The sequence below is a fragment of the Ascaphus truei genome, chromosome 1 (genome assembly GCF_040206685.1).
Source record: "Ascaphus truei isolate aAscTru1 chromosome 1, aAscTru1.hap1, whole genome shotgun sequence".
Lineage (NCBI taxonomy): Eukaryota > Metazoa > Chordata > Amphibia > Anura > Ascaphidae > Ascaphus > Ascaphus truei.
The window spans coordinates 273,189,556-273,210,604 of NC_134483.1; the positions used below are offsets into that span (position 1 = coordinate 273,189,556).

A 21,049-nucleotide genomic window follows, 5' to 3' on the forward strand; every position below is an offset into this window, starting at 1 on the left:
ATTATGTTTGTGGGACTCATTGTTCCTCTAGGTTAATCTTGGAGCTAGTAATGGCTTATTTCAGGCCTGCACAACTCGTAAAGTGAGAAGGGTCGAACTGCTCCAAGGAAAAAAGATTTGGGCCGCACGGGTAAAATCATCATCATCTCTTCTCCAGCACCTCATCATCATCCTCATACATCTCCCCCAGCACCCTTAATCAACATCATCATCCTCATATCTCCACCAGAACCCCTCACTATCAACCTTTGCGATACTCCCCATCTCTCCTCCTCACCCACACACATAATACTCCCCCTCCACATCAAACACGCAACACCCCCCTGCACACTACACACATCCCACCCCCCTGCACCTCACATCCCTCCACCTCCCATCTCTCCCCCCTGCACCTCCCATCACTCTCCCCCTCTCCCTCCTGCACCTCACATCATTCTCCCCCCTGCACCTCCCATCACTCTCCCCCCCTGCACCTCCCATCACTCTCCCCCCTGCACCTCAAATCATTCTCGCCCCATGCACCTCCCATCACTCTCCCCCCCTGCACCTCACATCACTTTCCCCCCTGAATCACACATCTCTCTCCCCTGCACCTCCAATCACGAGCCCCTGCACCTCAATGACTCTCCCCTTCACCTCCAAAATGACCCTCCCCTTCACCTTCAAAATGACCCTCCCCTGCACCTCCAATGACTCTCCCCTGCACCTCCAATGACCCTCCCCTGCACCTCCAATGACCCTCCTCTGCACCTCCAATGACTCTCCCCTTCACCTCCAATCAACCCCCCTGGACCTCCACTGACCCTCAAATCACTTCCCCCCCTGCATCACATCTCTCCCCTGCACCTCCAATCACCCCCCCCCACCCCGGTTTGCTGCAGATGCGGCAGAGCAGGCAGTACTTCACGCACGCGCTCGCTCTAGCAAGCACGGAAGTGCCTCAATGCTAGAGCGCGCTGCTACCCTGCAGTCCTCTGAGCTGGCTCGTCGGGGAGAGCAGGCTCGTGGGGGAACAGGAGAGCAGGCTCTTGGGGGAACCGGAAAGCAGACTTGGGAGGTGGAGGGGTAGAGCAGACATGGGAGGGAGTGGAAAGCCGCCGCAGGCCGCACAGTGAGTGCAGGCGGGCCGCGTGTTGTGCAGGCCTGGCTTACTTGTACATATACACACATGTTTGTGTGTATAAACAGAGACAGAACAGGGGAAGGGAGGTGTGGGAAATATGGCAGTTGCCCCGGGCGCAGCCTCTTAGGGGGGCACATGTTGGGCTGGCGTTGATAGTTCATGCGGCAGAACCTGCTGCCCTAGTGTTCTGTTCTGGAAGTCAGTTCTAACTTCGGGTCACTATCGCCAAGATGGACCCCCCTCCCCCGCTCCACAGTTTGGTACCGGTGGGACTTTTGCTGCTGAGAGAAAGGGGAGACCAGGGGGGGAGCTGAGAGAAGAGCAAAGAGGGCAAGGGAGAAGGGTGGAGTGAAGAGAAGGGGAGGGGGCACGAGAGAGAAGACAAAGGGGGGTGAGAAGAGAAGGGGGACGAGAGAGGAGAAAGGCGGGGGGCGAGACACACATATCTTCTAAACGTTTATAATGTTAACATTATGGGCATCCTAATCCTTTATTGAATGTATCATTAAACAAGAACTCATGATAACCACTATTCTAGATTTATAATAGGGTCAGGATTATGGTTCAAATTCCAAATTACCCATAAATGGATTTCTTAAATCCAGCGGCAAATAAATTCAGAGAGTTCTTTGAAAATGTATAATACAGATTCTTGGATTAATAAATGTATTGGAAAACTGGAGAATTAATATTTCTAAAGTTTACCAAAACTTGGCTTTAAACCTGGTTCAAGTTACTTATTTATAAAAGTATTACATTTTATAGTGAGTAACCCTAAGTGGATCTGCAAAAGTGCAAACCTTATACACATCCTACTACTGCCTACACCAAACATCAGGATTTTGACATTTCCCCTTCCCACAGTGATGTGGGGTATCGAAGTATGAACTTTGAAACCACCCTTAAAAATGACAAACGCATCCAAGAATAGATTATACTGTACCACAGGGGACCACCAATTGAAAAGGTCAACATCTATACTTGGGCATGTAGAGAAGTGCTATGTGGGAGATCAAGACACTTTGGTATCTAAAGTATGAATCAAGAAAACTGCAAATATGTCTTTGATACATCCGGCCTGGTAGTTTCATTCCCCAGAACGGCATCAGCTGAGTCTTGATACATAAACCACTAATACCAAGTAGCTGCTGTTTAGCACAGAACCTGTAATGTGGGGCAGACCATCTCGCCGACTACAGTATTTGAGCAAGCTTGCTGCAGTAATTTGCATTCGCTATGGAATACAGACGAGTTTTCAAACCTAAATTGGAGAAGAGTGTTTTTCTACATCCTAGCCATTCAGTATGGACAAAGTCATTCTCTTGTGCACTTTCAAAATAATCACACAAGAAAGATACACAATTGTAATTGTCATGAAACATCTGCTGACGTATAAGAAAATGAAGAAAAGGAACATGTTAATGGAGATACTGGTAGGGAAAGAGTTAAAATAATAAGGCCGTAATCAATTCGACAATGAAACTATATTCAGTTGCTCTACGACAAGCCGGGAACATTGGCAATGTAGACGAGCTCATATTTCTGCAATGCTAATTGCACACTGATTATAATTTAGTTTTCATTATTCCTTAGATAATTGGATGGATTTAAATTACCACTGCTCAAACGGCAGCTTTTCATTTAGATTTGCTTAATTAAAACAAAAACAAAAAAAGGTCAAACACAGAGCACAGGAAAGAAGTGTGTTGATGTAGGTAGAGGCACAGGAAATGAATGTGTTGATGTAGGTAGAGGCACAGGAAATGTGTGTTGATATAGTTAGAGGTTCACATAATACGAAGCATGAACCCAGTTTACACATGGTTGATTATTATTTCTTCAAGGATGACTTGTGGATTGATATTCTCTATAAACCGAGGGTAATTTAGCTCCTAAGGTATAATTGATAAAACAATCTGCAGTAGGTCTACTTACCTTGTAGTCTTTTGCCCCACTTTTACAGCAGGGAGACGGATACATACAGATGCAGCAACGAGTATCCGAACAATTGCCTTTGAAAACCTGGGGCAATCTCTGAGTAACACTGCAAAATTTCTGCAAATTGACTAATGGCCCATCGGATTAACACAGCGGGGGTCCCTGGCAGTCTCATTCAGTTTGAATGGGACTGCCAGGGACCCCCGCTGTGTTAATCCGATGGGCCATTAGTCTGTCTGCAGAAATGTCACAGGAAGGAAGAGCCTGGGCACTACGGATCTCTGCTTGTGAAAAAAGATTTATTTAGCCAGTGTGATGACGTTTCAGGCCCCTATGGCCTTTCTCAAATGCTAATGGCTAATGCACATTTATCCCTTTCTTAATTTTGAAACATTGTTGCATTGCCGGAAGATATAACAGAAATGTTAGTATATAATGGGTCGTGTGACTTGGCAAAGCTTGCTATTTTTTGCAAACCTTTCCATGGAAACAAGCGGCACATTTTGGCTGATTTATGAATGTGTGCAAGATTTTGCACATTGTTAGTGATTGCTTTACAGGTCCTGTATGTGAAATCCCTTATCCAGCAGTGAGATAAGGCATACAATGTTTTAAAGCACCGTACATAAATTCAACTGCAAATTGTTTTCTTAGCACACACCACTTTTACTATGTACAGACTTCATACACAAAATACTGACAGTTTAAATCCTTCATTGCAGTACGGGCCTACAAATTATTATTTTTACATTGCGTTGGGTCACATTTTATGCTTTCACAAGTCAAACACTTCACACCAACATTACATAAAATCATACATTGTGCAAAAAAAAAAAAAAAAAAATGGCTTGTTAGGATTCACAGATCTTGGCTCATACACAAAAGCCCAAATAATTTTATGCTAGGTTACAGTACTCAATGTATTTTGAGCTTTGTTGGAATAAAACTTAAGAAAAAAACTAAATAATTCTAACTTTTTTTAAATGGAAACGGTTTCTAGTTTTGGGGTAAACTCCACAATACATACTGTGGGGTAAATGTAAAATGACGTTGACAAGTTATTATTGTAGAGCTTACAAGGAAATGGGGCATCAAAGTCTTAAAAGTAAGACGAGAACACCTTGTTGCAACAGTTTTAAATACGCCCATTAATTGTTTTGCTTTCAGTCACTTATTGCACTGCAATGCTTGGGTACAGGGATAGCAAATGAGTCAAACAAATTTCCAGTTGCTATAGATGCCCCCTACAATCCTCAGACAGCCAAAGGCGCAAATAATGTACTGTAATTGTATTGAAGTCCGGAAAATTTTACGTGCCATCCGTTACAATGGGGTGCATGGCGCAGGAGTGGTGGAGATGTGGGGTGGTGGAATTATCAGTTCTGTTCATGATAGGGTAATCAGGTTTATTAATGCCTTCTGTAGTATGAAGAACTGTAAAGCCAGCAAAGGAGAAAGAAGGCAGAAATAAGAGCAGTAAAAACCTACATTAAACTCCAGATTTCAGTCAAACATTTCAGGATAACCTTTAAAAAAAATGCTCTTATGCTTATCAATACCCTGTTTCAATCTACTAAATATATCAATGCCATTAATTTGATTTGGCCTTATTATATATAATATTTTACAGCTTGATGAATCGTGAGACCACATTAAATGGCAAGACAGCTTTAATACGGCACAGTGACAATGTGCAGCTGCACATACAGCAACATTACATGAAAAACAAATGTGAATTAAGGACATTGATGTTAATATGTTAAAGAACTATTCAAATGTAGGTCAGAAATATATCACCCAGTAAACACCTTCAAATGTTTTTTGTTACAATTGTGCATGAAAAGCAAGAAAATATATTCTTCTGCAAAGTAGCAGATTTGAGTAGTGCAGGAAAATAGAGGGAGTGGTGTAGTATGTTTCAAAATGTAATCAGGACAGAGCATAAAAAAAATGTTATTAGTAAATGGTTATTTTTTGTTCTATGGAAATGGGACTATAGTGTTTGAAACATTCATTTTATAACCCCCAAAGCATTTTACATTTTTTTTTTATAAGAATAACAACACACTTCTTGGTATTAAAAAAAAGAAAGAAATAAAAACCTAATTCTGAGACAGTTCATTAGTGCTGACTAACTGCACCATGGTTGCGGGAGCAAATTCTTTCATGCACATCCTGCTGTGTGCTATTGCTCGCTTTAAAGTTGCAAAAACTATTTGGGAACAGATACTGTACATAGCAGCGCACTGCAACTTGCAATACTACTTGGGAATTAGTATTATTAACTTTTAGACCATTGCTATTTGGGCATCTGTTTGAGAAACAACATAATATATTATTAGTCGACTGCTTTTAATGCATGGTATTATGAGGTACAAATCAATTTCCTTGTGTACATTTGGCGACTTAAGACGTTTGTTAAACAAACTGCAGGGTGATAATGAAAACTATATTAAACAGCTAAAAACTTTTAGAAGCCATTAAAAAAAATGTTACATTTTTCATTATAATTTCGTATTAAAACCTGTAGCTCTCCATTGCAGGAGGGATACAATAGTTCACAGATCAATGCATTGCAGGTTCCTGTAGCACTGAAAGGGAAAAACATATGTATGAAACCAATTTAAATGGTTCCAACTCCCAAATTTTCAGTGAAAAGGCAAATACCAACTATAACTAATATATGAAAATGTTTTGTTGCTAGTGACTATATAAAGAAAATATATAGTGAGGAGAGTGTGGTAAACAAAAAGGCTTCTTCCCAGATTTAGCACTTTTCTATATAAATAGATAATAGGTGGTTCTTGTAGTAGAGTATGACACAGGGCACTTTAAGTGACTATGCTGACAGACTACTGCCACTGAGACACTACAGTACAAGTGGGATATTTCACTTAGGCCATTGAGGATGTCTAGTCTTCAAAGCGTCTGAAAAGCAACATAATGGAAAGAATGCAAGAATTCAATATTTTTTCACAACAAAATCATACTTATCAATGTAATTTTGTTTTTACTCTGCCAGTGTAATAAAGTGATAGAACATTTGATTTTGTATTGCCAATTCTTTTCATTTATGATAGCAGTTAAACACACAAACACATATTTCAGCTTTATGTTCTTTATTTTCCAGACTCCTATAAAGTAGTGTGTTTCTTCTGACTGGTGTAGTGAATTGTGTATCTTCTGCATTAAAGGTAAACGGTGAAGAAGCGGAGGCAGAAGGAGCAGTTTTGTTACGAGAAACAACGCTGGCTCAAGCTGTGGCTTAACTTCTACGCTGCTAGAGGGCTCTGCACCATGAAGAGATGCACTGCAGACTCCTAGGGCAGAAATGGACTTATCTTCTATAGGTTTTCATGAAATTGGATAGTTCCCTAAACCATTCTTTGTTCCTCCTTCATTCTAAATGATACATTTATTCATAAAAGTGCAAAGAGAAAGAGAGACTACATTTATCAAAGGATCTTACTTGTTCCATGGTAAAGAAAAGTAAATATTGCATTGTTTATGAAGTCTGTCACCTTTGTACAAAGAAAAACAAAATTATAATTGTACTGTTCTGGCTCATTTTCAGAATATCTATACAGATATAAAAACAAATAAATAGCCGAGTACACTTTGTCCTTTTTTTGAAGGTAGTTAAGCTGAAAGCATATCAAACAGTTACATTTACTTTACACATAACATCCGATGTCAGCCACATTGGAAATGCTGATGTGGCGATTACCTTGCAGTATTTTAGTGAAACCTCAACGAAGATTTTTTTTTTTTTAAATGTTAGCAATTTTTTTCTTATGTGGATGACTTACTGAAAATGAGCCTGAGATACGTTGTTAAAAAGGCCGCCCCTTGTAAACATTTCCACAATTGGAACAGTAGTGAGTATATAACCACTCAGAATAGAACCATCAATGTAATACATAAAAAAAAAAAAAAAAAAAAAGATATACATCTTATTTCCAGGCTTTCAGTATTTGCTTTTTATGGAAAAGTTTCCCCGAGACAGTCAGATAATTGTTCAGTTCAACTTGAAAAATCTGTGTCCATTTTGGGGGGCTTGTAACTAGGTCTTCTGCTCTGCTGTGGTGGCAGCCTGCAAAGGAATTTCTGGTTTCATAATCTGGTACGTGATGAGATACTCTGGGTACGCCTGTATAGGGAAACAAAATGTTATTGTTATATTATAAAATGGGCTAAAGCAGCAGTGCAACCCAGTTGCCATTCTTTACGTATTGATTGCACGCAATTATGCCCAATAGATATAGAACAAGTTGCTAAACAATTAAGAAGTTCTTGGAATAGACACAATGGGAGTCTAATTTGTTACCCACAAATGGAAAAATATCAAACAGGGTTAAATATTTTACAGTAATGAGGGAAAATGGAAAGACAAGATGGTCCTCAACGGTCTTCAATTTCTAAGCTTCTATAAAAGGCAAAGGAGGACAGAATGGGACATTTGGTCGCGGCCGTTTTACCACGACCAAATGACCGCCGCTGCCTCGCTGCAGACTGATTCTCCGCCACAGCCGATCCGCCGCTGGAATCCCCGTCACCTTCTATGGTAAGTTTTATTATTGTTATGGGTAGGGATGGTAATTTAAGGAGTTTTAGCGGTGAGGGTAGGAGGGTTTTAGGATAAGGGATTAAGATAGGGGTTTAGGGTAGGGTTTTTTGGATAAGGGCTAAGTGTAGGTGGTTTTAGGGTAGGTGGTTACACATTTACCCTTAGGGGCGAAGTAGCCAGCAGTGGGACGAGTCGTGGAGAAACGGTGGTGACCCATATGTCCTAGATCAAAGGAGGAAGCACTACACATTGCTATTTGAACTATAGCCTCTGAAAATGTAATCTGAATGATACTCCCACTGGCTTTAGGGCTCAGGAAATCATGCCATCGCCCGAGCTTGAAGTGCAACTTTCATTATGTACCAGTGGTCCCAGAGCTGCCACTAAAATTGACACCAATCATGCGTGTATTCGTTCAGACATAATGCCACATTAGTTGACACTACAGATTTGAGGCATAAAATACTAATTACTACTACAATAGGGAGAATGAAAATGTTTAAGAGCATGATACTAATTCAAAGTCAAATAATAGGCTAGCATTATTATGCAGGGCTGGAAAGAAGTATTTCCTCGGTATACACAGTAAGTGCTATATTCCTCCTGGCAAGATCTCCTAACAGGCACCAATTTTCAGATCCTTTAAGCCTGAAATTTCTTAAGCTGAATTTCACTGATCTGCGACAATCCTCCTCCCTTCCGGTTCTGCCCCATTTTTACCCTTCAGCGCAGTTGGAAGGCAGACAGGAGGAATGTGGCTTGCCAACATGTGGCTCTAAATATAGGAACGTCAACTGCTGAAGGGTTCCCCTGATACATAGGAAGCCATGGAGTGCATGTAGGAAAAGGTGTGTGAAAAAGGAAGCTATAGAGCAAAGGGGTGAGGGGAATGAAACATGAGGTAATGTATTAAGTGGTGAAACAGGAAGAATGAAGCACTAGGAGAGATAAAAGGCAATGAGTAATTGGACAAGAAGGCAATGGGATGCAGGAGGCAAAGAGATAGGGAGGGAATCGGATGTCTTGCACTATCACTTGTTTATTATCACTTTATGTATGTATTATACTGACTTATGTATGTATATATCATATTGAGCACAGATTAATTGTTTAGTTTGGTGATTAATTTGGGTGTTGCTGGCAATCATATGCTCTGCATTAGCACCGAGGACTTGTCAATTTGAGTATTAGTATACTGTGGCTGTGTCCGTTTATTGATGAGCATCCTCATTGGCTGCGAGTGGTATTTCTATGCGCATGGCCAGCCTCTAACGTGACTTCGTGACGAAGCACGTTGGGCGAAACACGTAAAGAGGTCACGGGAGGCTGCTCTGCGCATGTGCACATTGGCTGGAAGGGAAATACCAGGAGGTGCGAGTGGAGGAGAGATCTGCGGTGTGTTCACGTTGTCCGGACTTTTCCGTGATCACACACGCCATCTGCTATCACTTGTGGTCCGTATCCATTCCCCTCATTGTGCTTTCTTACCAGGGTGCTTTTAGAACTCTCACTGTGACTGTTTTAGCTGCTGGTCTCTGGCACTTGTGTGCCTTGTTGCTTTGTTCTTATTCAGAACTTTCTGTGGGATTTTTCCCACCGGTTTGGGTGTTTTTTCCCTCCTGTGTGGGACTGTTTTATTTTATTGTATTTTCATTTTGTTCACTTTGTTTTTTATGGTCTCTTTTGGACTGTATATATATCATTTAGTGACACTATTTTGTGGTCTAATGGACTGTATTTACCGTATTAAAATATCATTTTATAACTAATCTGTGGTGCGCTCTGTGTGCCTTTTTGTTTTTGTCGTTTTCGGAGTTCGCTTCTGAGAATTCCCAATTAATAGGAGCGTTTTGAGGAGTGGCTCCTCACATGTAGCTGCAAACAGATTATATCATCTGCATTGATTGACAGCACGAGCGCAGAAACCTTATCTACCCGTCTTATTTTATTTCATTACGTATTTTTTTTAGGTTGCCCATTGACTGCCAGTGTGTTTATCTTTGTCCCTTATAAATAAGCACAGTGACAAGCAATGCATTTTTTGGGAAAAGTTTTATTTAAATGTCATGTGTTTTATTTGGTGCTGTTTTTTTTTTTTTTTTTTTGGTTGCTCATTGACTGCCATAGTGGCAAAACCATGCCCATGTTATGGGCATGGTTTACCACTGTGCCAATCAATTGGTTTATTGACATGTTTTTTTTTTTTTATTGAAATGTAATGTACCGGTACTTTATTTGTTGTTTTTTTTTTTAGGTTGCCCATTTATTGCCATTAGGGGCATGGTTTACCACTCTGTCAATTATTTGGTTTATTGGCAAAATTATTTTTAATTGAAATGTAAAGTAACTTATTCAGTGCTTGTTTTTTTTTTATATGTAACTTGCCCATTCATCGCCATTGTGGCAAACGATGCCCATATTATAGGTAGAAGGGTGGGTAAGCCAGGAGGTGGGGGGGGGGGGAGGGGGTTAACACCTTAATTATGATAGTGGTTAATAACTGCTAAGGTGATTGGGGTTGGGGGCCAGTAGTTAGTTTTTTTTTTATTTTACTGTCGGTGCCCACTGAAGAGGAAGATCCAGAGGAAGAGGACAACCTTCATCCTGGCAGGGGTAAGAAGGCAAGTACAACTTTAATTTACTATATGCTGGCTGGCTAATGTTTTATTTTGTAATGGACAAATGTGCTATTATCCAGATCTGGATAATAGGAATTTTATTACTATACTGTATGTATTTTGGGGGTAGAGGGGGTGGGTGAAGGGGGTAGTTGCCCCAGGGTGGGTGGTTAGGTCTCTCGGGTGAGTAGTGGGAGGGGTTAATCCTTTAATTACCATAACGGTTGCGACCGCTAAGGTAATGAAGGGGTTAAACCACACCCACAACCTTCCCGGTAGGCCTAACCACCCACCCTGGGACAACTAGCCCCATGACCCCCAATAAACCAGGAACTTTGGCCTAACCCCTCCATTGCCTTAGCAGCCGCTTTTATTTTAATAACACATTATTGAAGTAGGGTGTCTCAGGAGCTGAACCGCATTCATTTCAGCCTCGGGGACCCCCTGCTTCCCGGGTTACAGGCCCTGGAATGGAGTGCTGTTATCTCCTGCGTTGTTTAAATCTCCTGGTCCCGTGGGCATTAACGGGAGAGAATTTAGACAATGCAGGAAGATACCGGACCTGAAATTAATGCGGTTCAGCTCCGGAGACCCCTGCTTCAATACTGTGTTATTAAAATAAAATTCTCACTCTTAGTGTTTATCTCTTACAGACAGGTGCAGCCAGGTAGGATGCACACAGCGCGAGTCCCATTCAGACCCAGGGATCCATGCTGTGTTAATGCCGATGAGCCATAAAGTCTCTGTACGGAGACTCATGAGCACAGACGAAAAAAAACATGGAGCAGAAGTGGATTTCGTGAGGGCAGGTCGACCGACCAAAGGACTACATCGGTAATAAAATACAAATCAACTGATACAATCTCAATGACATGAATGACTAGTGTGCATTCGTGTGTCAGGGCAAACATACAGATTATATGCACTGCTACTACTACAACAAGTAACGATTGTAACACATTTATACTATGTATTTAATACCACCATTACTTTTCTTTCTATATGGCATTCATGGGGATTTACTCAGAGGTAAATACTGAAGGACCATCCCATAAAATGAAAAGTACTTTAAACACAGAAGGTGGAAGTACCTTGTTCCCCATACTACATCTGCAGAGTAAAATGTATATACATATACTAACTAAAATATATACAGTACATACCTGTTCCCCTCTGTAGATGACATATTCAGCATATGCCAGTCCATTAACACTTGGCCTGCCAATAACAGAGTGATGTCCAGGAGGAGCATGAGCCATCTTCATTGTGCTGAACTGTAAGAAGGATTTGCCAAGCGTCACTCTGCAGAACAGCATTTGTCTGGTAAAAAGGAAGAAAAAAAGAAATAGATTTTCTAGAGTCATTTTGAACTTAATTTAGATGCTTTGAGAATAATATCTAAAGTGAGGCTGCAGTCTCGCCGACCATGGACGAGGAGTGTGCGCGCTGTGTGATCACAATGCCTTAAGGCAATGATAGTGGCCACAGACCATGCATGTGCTAGCGCAAGGGGGCGAGAAATCAGATACATTTGATTCCATGGCGCGACAGTCAGGTCACATGAGCGGCTCACCCAATGAGGGCGAATTAGCTCTGTGACATCATGGCCGTGCCAACCCCCCCGATACATTTACCCAGGCCACAAATCGCTACAGCGAAAACGCAAGTGACATCACGCGCACGCACGCGAGCGAGCAGTCACCATGGACCCAGCCTGACTGATGGCCAGAAAAAATTAATTGTGTAACTTCGTCCCAACACCAGATTTTTTTTATTGATTCCAACAAAATCAATTTATTACACATCCACAAATGTTTCACTTAAGTTTTTGTTTGTTAAGCAATCCTCACACAGCATTAATATGTATGTTATTTTACACAAGTGTACTGTATATGAGAGTTCCAGTTGCTGCAACACTGTCAATAAAGACTTTTGCAGGATGTGAAACAACCAAATAGTGCAATACCTGAATATATACAAAGATTGAAACAATATAGCAATTATGTAAAATATTGTGATTCATGTAAAAAATATAATAATTTTTCTAATTTCTTCAGTGCCTCACTGGCAGATCACTGGGATTTCAACAGTTGCATGAGGGAACAATTTCAGTTGCAAATTAGCTGTATAAATGCCAGGTCAAAAGGTGAACAGATAAATTAAGATGTGGAATGTCATTGCTATTCAACATTCATGTTCAGCTACCTCAGGAGATCCAAATGAAATAGACCTAACGCTTTAACACCTTCTATCCTGGAATTATCTGCAATCTCGTAAAGGCACCTTCAGGAATAATGAATTTCACGCTCATGCATGTATGTATGCATTTCTGACTCCGGGCAGCAAAATAACTGCTTTAAACACTAAAGGCAGACACAAAATATAATAATAATTAAAAAAAAAAAAAGAAGAAAAGGTTTAGCCCTTAAATGCTTAGGTTAGCTACAAATGGTTTTCATTGACATACACTAAAGAATAGCAAGGCCACCTATTAATCACAAGTACAGAGATCCAAGTACTCCTGTTGTCTCCTTGCAAATTACCGCATCTGGTGCTATTGTAAGAGACGTGCTATAAATCCAGCTCCTGACGTTTAATGCTTTGCTCTGTCAGCATAAAAACAAAAGACTGGTACAGATGTACGGTTTGCCATATCCACTGTTCAGTACCAGGAACACTATTATTTCATGTCAATTCTCCCACTTTAGGAGAGATATTTCAACCTCATTTTTTAAAGTTATTTATATGCACAGGCCGTTGTGCAATTCTGGACAGGATAGATGGCTGGTTGTTTTTAGATTCTTCTTAAGTCCTGATGGGCTATAAAACTTGCCATTCTTTCATGTAATAAAACGGAAAAAAACATTATATTTCCCTGTCTTTTGTCCCAAAGTCTCAATGAAACATTAAAAGTGGTATAAATTGTTGCAGAATAAAAATAACTAGGAAACAAATTCGAATCCAGAGTGTAACGCACAGCCAAAGAGCGTGGGTCCAAAATTGGATTAAAAATGAATCTTTTATTCGTCCATATAGAAAAACAGAAGTGTAACAAACCTGTGGCAGATATAACACGACCTATCTTTATGGGTTGGGCAGCCGGTTCCTCCACCAATGCCATAAACATACTGGTTGCTTTTGGAAGAGTTTTCTGCAAAGTAAATGCCAGCTCCGAACATACCACCGATGTATGCATGTCGCTCATCAAAGCCTTTGTGGATAATAGCATTGATGAAGGGGGAGCCTATTGCAAGAGTAAGAAATTGAAGAGTCAAGTGAAGCAGATCTAACCATTCAGAATATAATCCCCCCCAAAAAATGAACATGCTGTAGTGTCGACCTGAAACATTTGTGAATTGCTTTTCAATGTACCTGCAGCACAGTCATGCCAAACATAGGGAGTTATGTATTACAGTGCCCCCGCGGTAAAACGAGGGCCAAAAAAAAAGCTTAAGATTTATTAAAGAAAACATACTACATTGTGTTCAATTGGAATTTTGCTTTCAGAAATCTGGTGCTATTTGTGCTCACCTTTTTGCATCAGTTTTGCAGCTGAGAGATTGATACCGGAGCCCCTTTGTACATAAACATTTGATGTTTAGTAAAGATACACAGTATGACCCCATGACTTAAAGGTGTTAGCCTGCAGATAGCCATAGAGTTTTTACAACATATAGATTTCAATGTGTAGGATCAAACCTTTGCATCATAGGAGGTTTCTGTATATTGCTACTCTCTTCAACTGCAATGATCTGTACACCATTTAGATCACTTGAAGAGATGAAAAATTGTTGTGATGAAATGCTTAGCAAATTAGGTTCTTCAATGACTGAACTTCAAGTCTCGTATCTTGCATTTTTGTACAAACCTTGCTCCCTCCCTCCCACCCAAAAAATATATTCCAAACATCTCTAACACTTTAAAAAGTGCCTATACCTTTTACACTATGTGATGAGAAATGATTGCCTGACTAGAATAATTCATCCAGGAATAATGTCTTATAAAAGTCAACCTTTCCCCTACTATGAATACAGTTTTCTGATATGAAATATATCATTGGTTTGCCAAGTCTAACGGCTCTCTGCCTACCATGATCATCGTCAGCTTTGCATACTGTGCAGCAATAATCAGAGTTTATGAAACCATTTTAAAGGGCAGAGGAACTTCTAAACTCTCAAACCATTTTCCTTGTGCTAGTCTTATCTGATACGCCTTCGCCATTAAGGCACCAACAAAATGTGTGTGACAAAACCATGGTACACAAATACGATTCATGAGTAACAAATTGCTGGAATAAAATTGAACACCTGGGAGCAATTCTGAAGCTTCTGACAATATAGAATAACCCTTTAAGTGGTTAAACAGACTTGTCGTAAAATATAATCATGTGATTGTTTTGCCAAAATAACCTGAAGGGGTTGGAAATAACGAAGAAGGCATGTCAACAAAAATATGCTTTCACTAGGGATTTCATCTGACAATCATTCTATATGAATAAGAGATAAACAGTATTTGCCGGACAGCAAGCATTTAAATATTTATATTTTTTAAGGCTTAAGACACAACATATATATATATATATATATATATATATATATATATATATATATATATATATATATATAAAAAAGATTGCTACATACCATGGAATAACATGCGCTCATTGTGGTGGTTATGATTCTCTTCAGAGACCTCTTTTTGCCGGTGACAGAACCTCTCCCTAAGTTTTTTGTTAACTACCTTTTGAATCTGCAATAATTTAGGATGAGAAGAAAAGATAGATAAAACAAAGGTTACAACTGTGACAGTGCTGTGGGAGTATTTAAAGAGCCTGGTCAGAATCATATGTTGATACTAGATGAGTTTGCAAGAAAAGTAAAGTACTAATACCAGGAAATGGTTACTGTCACTGCGGGTATCTTCCATTTGCAATGGGATGTATAATGTATTAACCATGGCTTTTTGCATAAGAGAATCTTTAAACGCAGTGTTAACAACAATTGTTCCCGACAGAAGATTAAGAAATAGACTAAAGTCATAAACCAGATTAAATCTTCTAAACGAACTGTTTTAGGACAACAGGGATTTTCAGACATATACTGCAGGTGCAAAAAGTCTTGTCAATTTCCAATCCCCTTAAATAAAAAATGCATTTTGGATGGAATAAAACTGAATCAGAGGGTAGTCCAGGGATAAGGGGGAATGGGCTCCTTCATACAACGTGTTTGTTTTCACCAAAAGAGATACATTAACATGCCAATTTAATTTTGAAGTATGACTGAGAAAAATGTTAATGGAGTAAATAGCACAGTAGGAAATCATTGAAAAATACACTTTCCTCAGTTTCTACTGTGTGGGCCACGTATACAATATCTTGATCCATAGGGATATTGACATCCCCTATCCATCTAGTACTTCTCCTTCTCAATGGGTGCAGGCTACAGGGACCCTGTGTGATCGTTGCTGTTCACAACTCTTGTCTCTGAATTTAATCATTCAAAAGGCAATAGTCTTTTGCTTCGTGCTTACTTTGGCTGTAGATAAAAAGCCTAATACATTTATCCAATACCATTTATTTCAAAGACAACCAACAAAAGACTTCCTGGCTATCTCCTATTGAAGTTAAGCCCAAGCACGGCACTTTCAGTACCGCAAATTCCAATTTTAAGACCTTTCAACTCCAATTGTTGGGGGGCAAGATGATCGTCTTAGAGTGGATCGTATGCTGACCCAGGCCTAGTTTTTGCAAATGTAATTTACATATTATAATAAAGGATTAATTCAACAGTACAGTAGTGCAACATCAGTTTAGGTTTATATCCCTATTTTGACCTACAAAGTTTTACAAATGTTTGTTTAGTGTACGCCTGTGAAGTACTTCATGCTTACCCTAATGACATGATACCGGTTGAAAACTCCCCCAGCATTGCCACCATCTCTGTGCTCACGGATAGAATTCTGCATCTTCATTTTGAGAGAGAGAGAGAGAGAGAGAGAAAATCACTGCTCTGCACAGGAATTTTATTATAGTGATGCACAACTGTCTTTAACTGAAATTATGACAAAGAGGTCTAAGGATTATTTTATGTTTTTGCAGCTAGAAGGATCTTTTGGCGTCACAACCATGTGATCACGTGACTATGTGACCATGCTTGTACAGTGTATTCACGTAAAAGAACCACCGCACAGCAGGATAAAGTGCCTCAAAATAAAATGTCGCTATTCTTTATTCACACCTTAGGTGATGAGAATATTTTAGTAGCTGAACACAACGATTCAGGGGGATTACACTCCCTTCTTCAGGCACTTTTGCAGTGATAACATGGTTACGAGACACTACCCTTCAAAACGAATGAAAAGAAGAGCAAATTCTCCTCTTGTATTCGGATCACGTTCACATATTCCAGACCTGTGAACACGATCTCCTATGTGAACAAAAATACCATGATGTTCTCTTGGGACAGGTACAATGGTAACATTTCACTATAACGTTCTAATACTGTATGTTGCTGTATGTGCTATACAATAAGAAATTATACTAAAGGTAAAACACATTATCTAGATTGTGGAAATAAGAACTACATAGTTAATTGTAGGTGAATAAGTGAATTAGGAAGAGTGCTTATTCAAGTGTTCTAGCACTTTCATGCACACAGTTCTTCAGTACAAGATGTTGTAGAACATTTTTATTTTGTTAAGGTGCTCCCTCTTTCCTGACTCTTACCCAGGACCGAGAACGTTTTTATTTTATCATGCACTATAAAGTTAATTCAACTAGAGATGTATTTTTAGCACGTACCTTGGTGGGAGCCACATCTCGGGATTCCTGCGACCTTAGAACTTCTCTTCTTTAGTTATAAAGGGGTCAATATTCATGAATGACGCAGAAGACTGGGCGAGTCAATATTCTCTGTAATCTAGTCTACATACACTGTATATGCTCTCTCAACTTGTCATTAATGAACATGAGGTTTTTGTTTCTATACTTCACAACACTCATTTATGGACTTGTAGAAGCAAATTAACTTCACAAGGCCAAAGCTAGCTCCCTGATTTCTGCTCCGCTACTACAGACCAAAATGCACCTAATAATGGATGCATTCCATATTTTAAATATATTTGCTGCTACCAGTTCACTCATTATTGTCAAGCTTTGATAGTTATTTTTATATAAAATAATTTATTTCAGTGTTCCACTTGAACTAAAACAATGAGGGGACAAAGCGCATTTGCATAGACAGAAGAACAACAAGAACATTTAGATCAAATAAACAAGATTGTATTACCTCTTCCTCCACTGACTGGTATTCTTTATCATCTGAAGCAAGATCTAGGAGAACAGTGCCTTGGCTAACACAGTGAAAAGTCAAATAAGGATTGCTTCCTAAAATGAAAAAGAATCCAAGGGTAAATCAATCAGATGAAATGCAGAACCCCTAGCCTGCTGTGAGACTGAAAAAATAGTGGTGAGAAATGTATATATGAGCCAAATACTGAAATTGAACCTCAGCCAAACAATTATTGCAGCTAAACCTGAACGCCTTGAAGCGAGGTAGCACTTCAAGAGAATCGAGTCTCTAAGATTAAATGCACCAAATGTTTTGTGCTAACAAATAATGGAAGATAAAGTCCTTGGAGGGACTGATGAGATGTCTTATTTTGAAAAGATGTATTGAGGCTAAGGTGTTTAATATTATTTAAGCCTATTGATATTCCACAAATAGTTAGCAAAGTCATAAAAACATAATACGCTTATAATGTTCAAAGTAAGGTGAAGGCATTTGAACAGATTTTGCTTTAATATAGTCTAAATTATGTTTTATGCATAGTGGCTCGCCATCATATTTGACAGTTTTGCAGCTCAATGCTTTTCTTACTGTAGTCCTCAAACTTTCAGAAAAAATACGGTCTTGGCTACAATGTCGAAGAGTATTTTCTGGACTCATGGATGAACTTTATGTATATTTTCCGCCTTTCTCTATTTCTCATTTGAGGTTTGTATTATGCAGCGGGTATTGGCTTTTTTTACGACTTCCCTGTTCAGATACAATTTTTTTTATTTCTTTGGCACTTCATGTAGTCAGAATACAGAGAAAAATTAATTTTTGTTTAGTTATGTATTTTGCTTATATAGTTGTGTATTGGAGATTCCCTCCCTTGGGGAACTCACAACGGGTGGACAATATACACTTCTGAAGATCTGTAGGTTTTTAACGCATGCTTTTGATTGTGTATTGTATATACTTCAAACGTACTGTTTTCACTAACGCTACTTGAATATCGCATAGGTTAATTTGATACGGTTTCTTGATGTGTAGCATCTTTCCTCATTTTTAAGTTCGCTTTAAGGCTGGAAAAGCATTGACTTTAAAGTGCAACCTAAACGTTCCATCAAGGTCTGAATTTACATTAAATGATACCATAGTGGATCAGTTTCAGGAATCCATAGGCAGTCAATAAAAAAATTACACTGCCATGCATATATTAAATCAATTATTGAGCTTAAATCAGAGCCAGCCTTACCTTTGATGGGGCCCAAGGCAAAATGCCGGAAATGGGGCCCGCCTCCTGCAGCGTAACGATGGCGCGTAGCCATGACAGAGGCTGCAGAAAGCTGCTCCGCATAAGATAAGACCTCCCCCAGCTACAAACACCCCCCCACCCCCTGCTCCCGAACTACTGATGCAGCAGCCGCTATTCGAACACTTCACGCGTCATGTACATCGGAATCCCGATTTGAAACCACGGGATGAATTCCAGCCTTCCCACACTAAGATTCGAGCGTGGCGAGTGCAGAAAAACGAATTTTAGTGTTCTGGCTATTAAAAACATGAAATTGGCACAGAAGCACAGTAGCACAGTACTGTACACATTACAATTCATCCATTTTATTGCAAACGAAGAAACAGAATCCATGAAATTCAAACAAAACATCCGCGAAAGCCCGGGTGCCTGGGGCGATTGGCCGCGTTCATGCTGCGTGGGGAACAGCAGAGAACTCAAAATCGGCGCCGAGATGTGTTCGAATAACGACCGCTGCATCAGTACCTTGGGCTGAGAAATGGTGAGGTCGTGCGCCAGTTTGGGAACTCCTTAGCTTCCTCCTCCTGCTCTCCCGTCGGCCGGAATTTGGATCCTGGCGCCAACAGGAGAAGTAAGAGGAGGGAGAAGACGGAGCATGGGACTCCCCGAATGTGCGCAGCCCAAGGAAACCGGCTTGCCTTAAGGTCAGCCCTGGCCCTAGTAGTAACATCATCATAGGCTGAAACATGTAATAACAAGGGAAATGTCAACAATAGAAACTGGGAACGTGCATACTCCTCCTTGCTTGAACATTGTTGTCACTTATGAAGCAGAGACCTATGTGAACATGAAACCTCAGAATGCAGATATATTCATACATTATAAATGGATCCAGAGAAATATATCACAACGTGTAAAGAGTTCACTCATCATTGCATCAAATTGGAATTAGGCTGTAAAAAATGTACTGTAAAAAAGGCAAGGTATACTGTAAAAATGGACACAATGAATAAACTTGTCATCATACACATTTACCTTGTTGTCCTCCCAGGAGTCTCTCAACCCCTTTGATTAACTTGTGACGGTGACCATAAGCATTAATTCCAATCTCCTTCAACTCTTCGTGACCCATGTCTGCCAACACATCTAAAGTGATCTGGAAATTGACAAAAACAACACATTACAGTCTGCAGAGGCTTTTGTTATTACTGCACAAGAACATATTCTTAGCATCATTCTTTGGTAAGAACAGGGAAGTATAATGATGGCGTGAAGGATTTAAACATTGCTTTGCTCTAATCGCTTCTGAAAATAGCTTTAATCTGCACTACTTGTGATTCATGCAATATGCATTAATTTACACCTTCTAAATACAATTTCTCGTGTATTGAAAAAGACACGTTCAGCTGGTATTACTTGGCTGTGACAAAGAATTACTCAGAAGCTGGATATGATTGTTACTTTGTGATGAAAAGGCAGCTGCTTTAATGTATAATTATAAGGAATTCAATTTCTCTTAAAATAAATACAACAAAAATGTGATGATTTCACAAATACATCAACATTTTTAACTACTGACCTGAAAAAGAAAAAAAAATAAACAAACAATTTTAACGGTGGGTTCAAAAAGTGTTCCGTTCACTTTATTAATAAAATATTTTTAGTTTTAATATTATTCTTCAGCTGCTAGCACATTTTGTTTTACAATGATGATGTGTCTGCTTTTGTGAAATAAAACACACGCTTTCAAGTGTGATTCTAAGCATTTAACTATTCTTGTGCATTCCTTTCAACCTAGAATTATGAGTTGGTAACAATTAAGGTCTGCTGACCTACAAACCTTTTATAGAATTGGCCCCTCAACACTTTTTTTGCTGAATGGATCTTCAAGGACATGGTTAAACAGCCAAGATTCAGACTGCAATATCATTTACAGGACTGCAGAGTGTGAACTAAAGAAGCTGGTATATATCAAGCCTTTGCAAATGTGTAGTTCACATTTACAGCGCATAGCTGAAGTCTAGACCGTCCTCGCCCATGCTCTCTGATATTTAAAATTCACATCACAAAATTGAACATAAAAGTATAAACCAAAAATATATCAAGAATGTAAGAAGTTACATTATTTAAATATCATCCATTCATAATGGACACATGTCCATATTCAAAGAAAGATGTTTGTGGAGTGTTATTTGGGGAATTATTTTTAGATTTTCTGCCCTACAATCTACTGTACACTAGAAGAGCATAAAAAAAACATAACACCAGAGCACACCCTGA

At 39.5% G+C, this 21,049-nt stretch overlaps 1 protein-coding gene across 5 annotated transcripts in view; it reads right to left on the reverse strand.

Annotated features, from left to right (window-relative positions):
- Positions 1-3,777: 3,777 nt before the first annotated feature.
- TNKS (tankyrase) overlaps positions 3,778-21,049 on the reverse strand; it is a 276,669-nt gene continuing 259,397 nt past the window's right edge. For all 5 annotated transcript variants that reach the window (XM_075604188.1, XM_075604177.1, XM_075604215.1 and 2 more), the window contains 7 exons: positions 19,805-19,925; positions 17,533-17,630; positions 16,136-16,210; positions 14,890-14,995; positions 13,304-13,490; positions 11,410-11,566; positions 3,778-7,211 (listed from right to left, as the gene is read on the reverse strand). In XM_075604188.1, the coding sequence (XP_075460303.1) occupies positions 7,125-7,211; positions 11,410-11,566; positions 13,304-13,490; positions 14,890-14,995; positions 16,136-16,210; positions 17,533-17,630; positions 19,805-19,925 (831 nt within the window). In that variant the 3' untranslated portion in view covers positions 3,778-7,124. The remainder of the gene's footprint in view (positions 7,212-11,409; positions 11,567-13,303; positions 13,491-14,889; positions 14,996-16,135; positions 16,211-17,532; positions 17,631-19,804; positions 19,926-21,049) is intronic.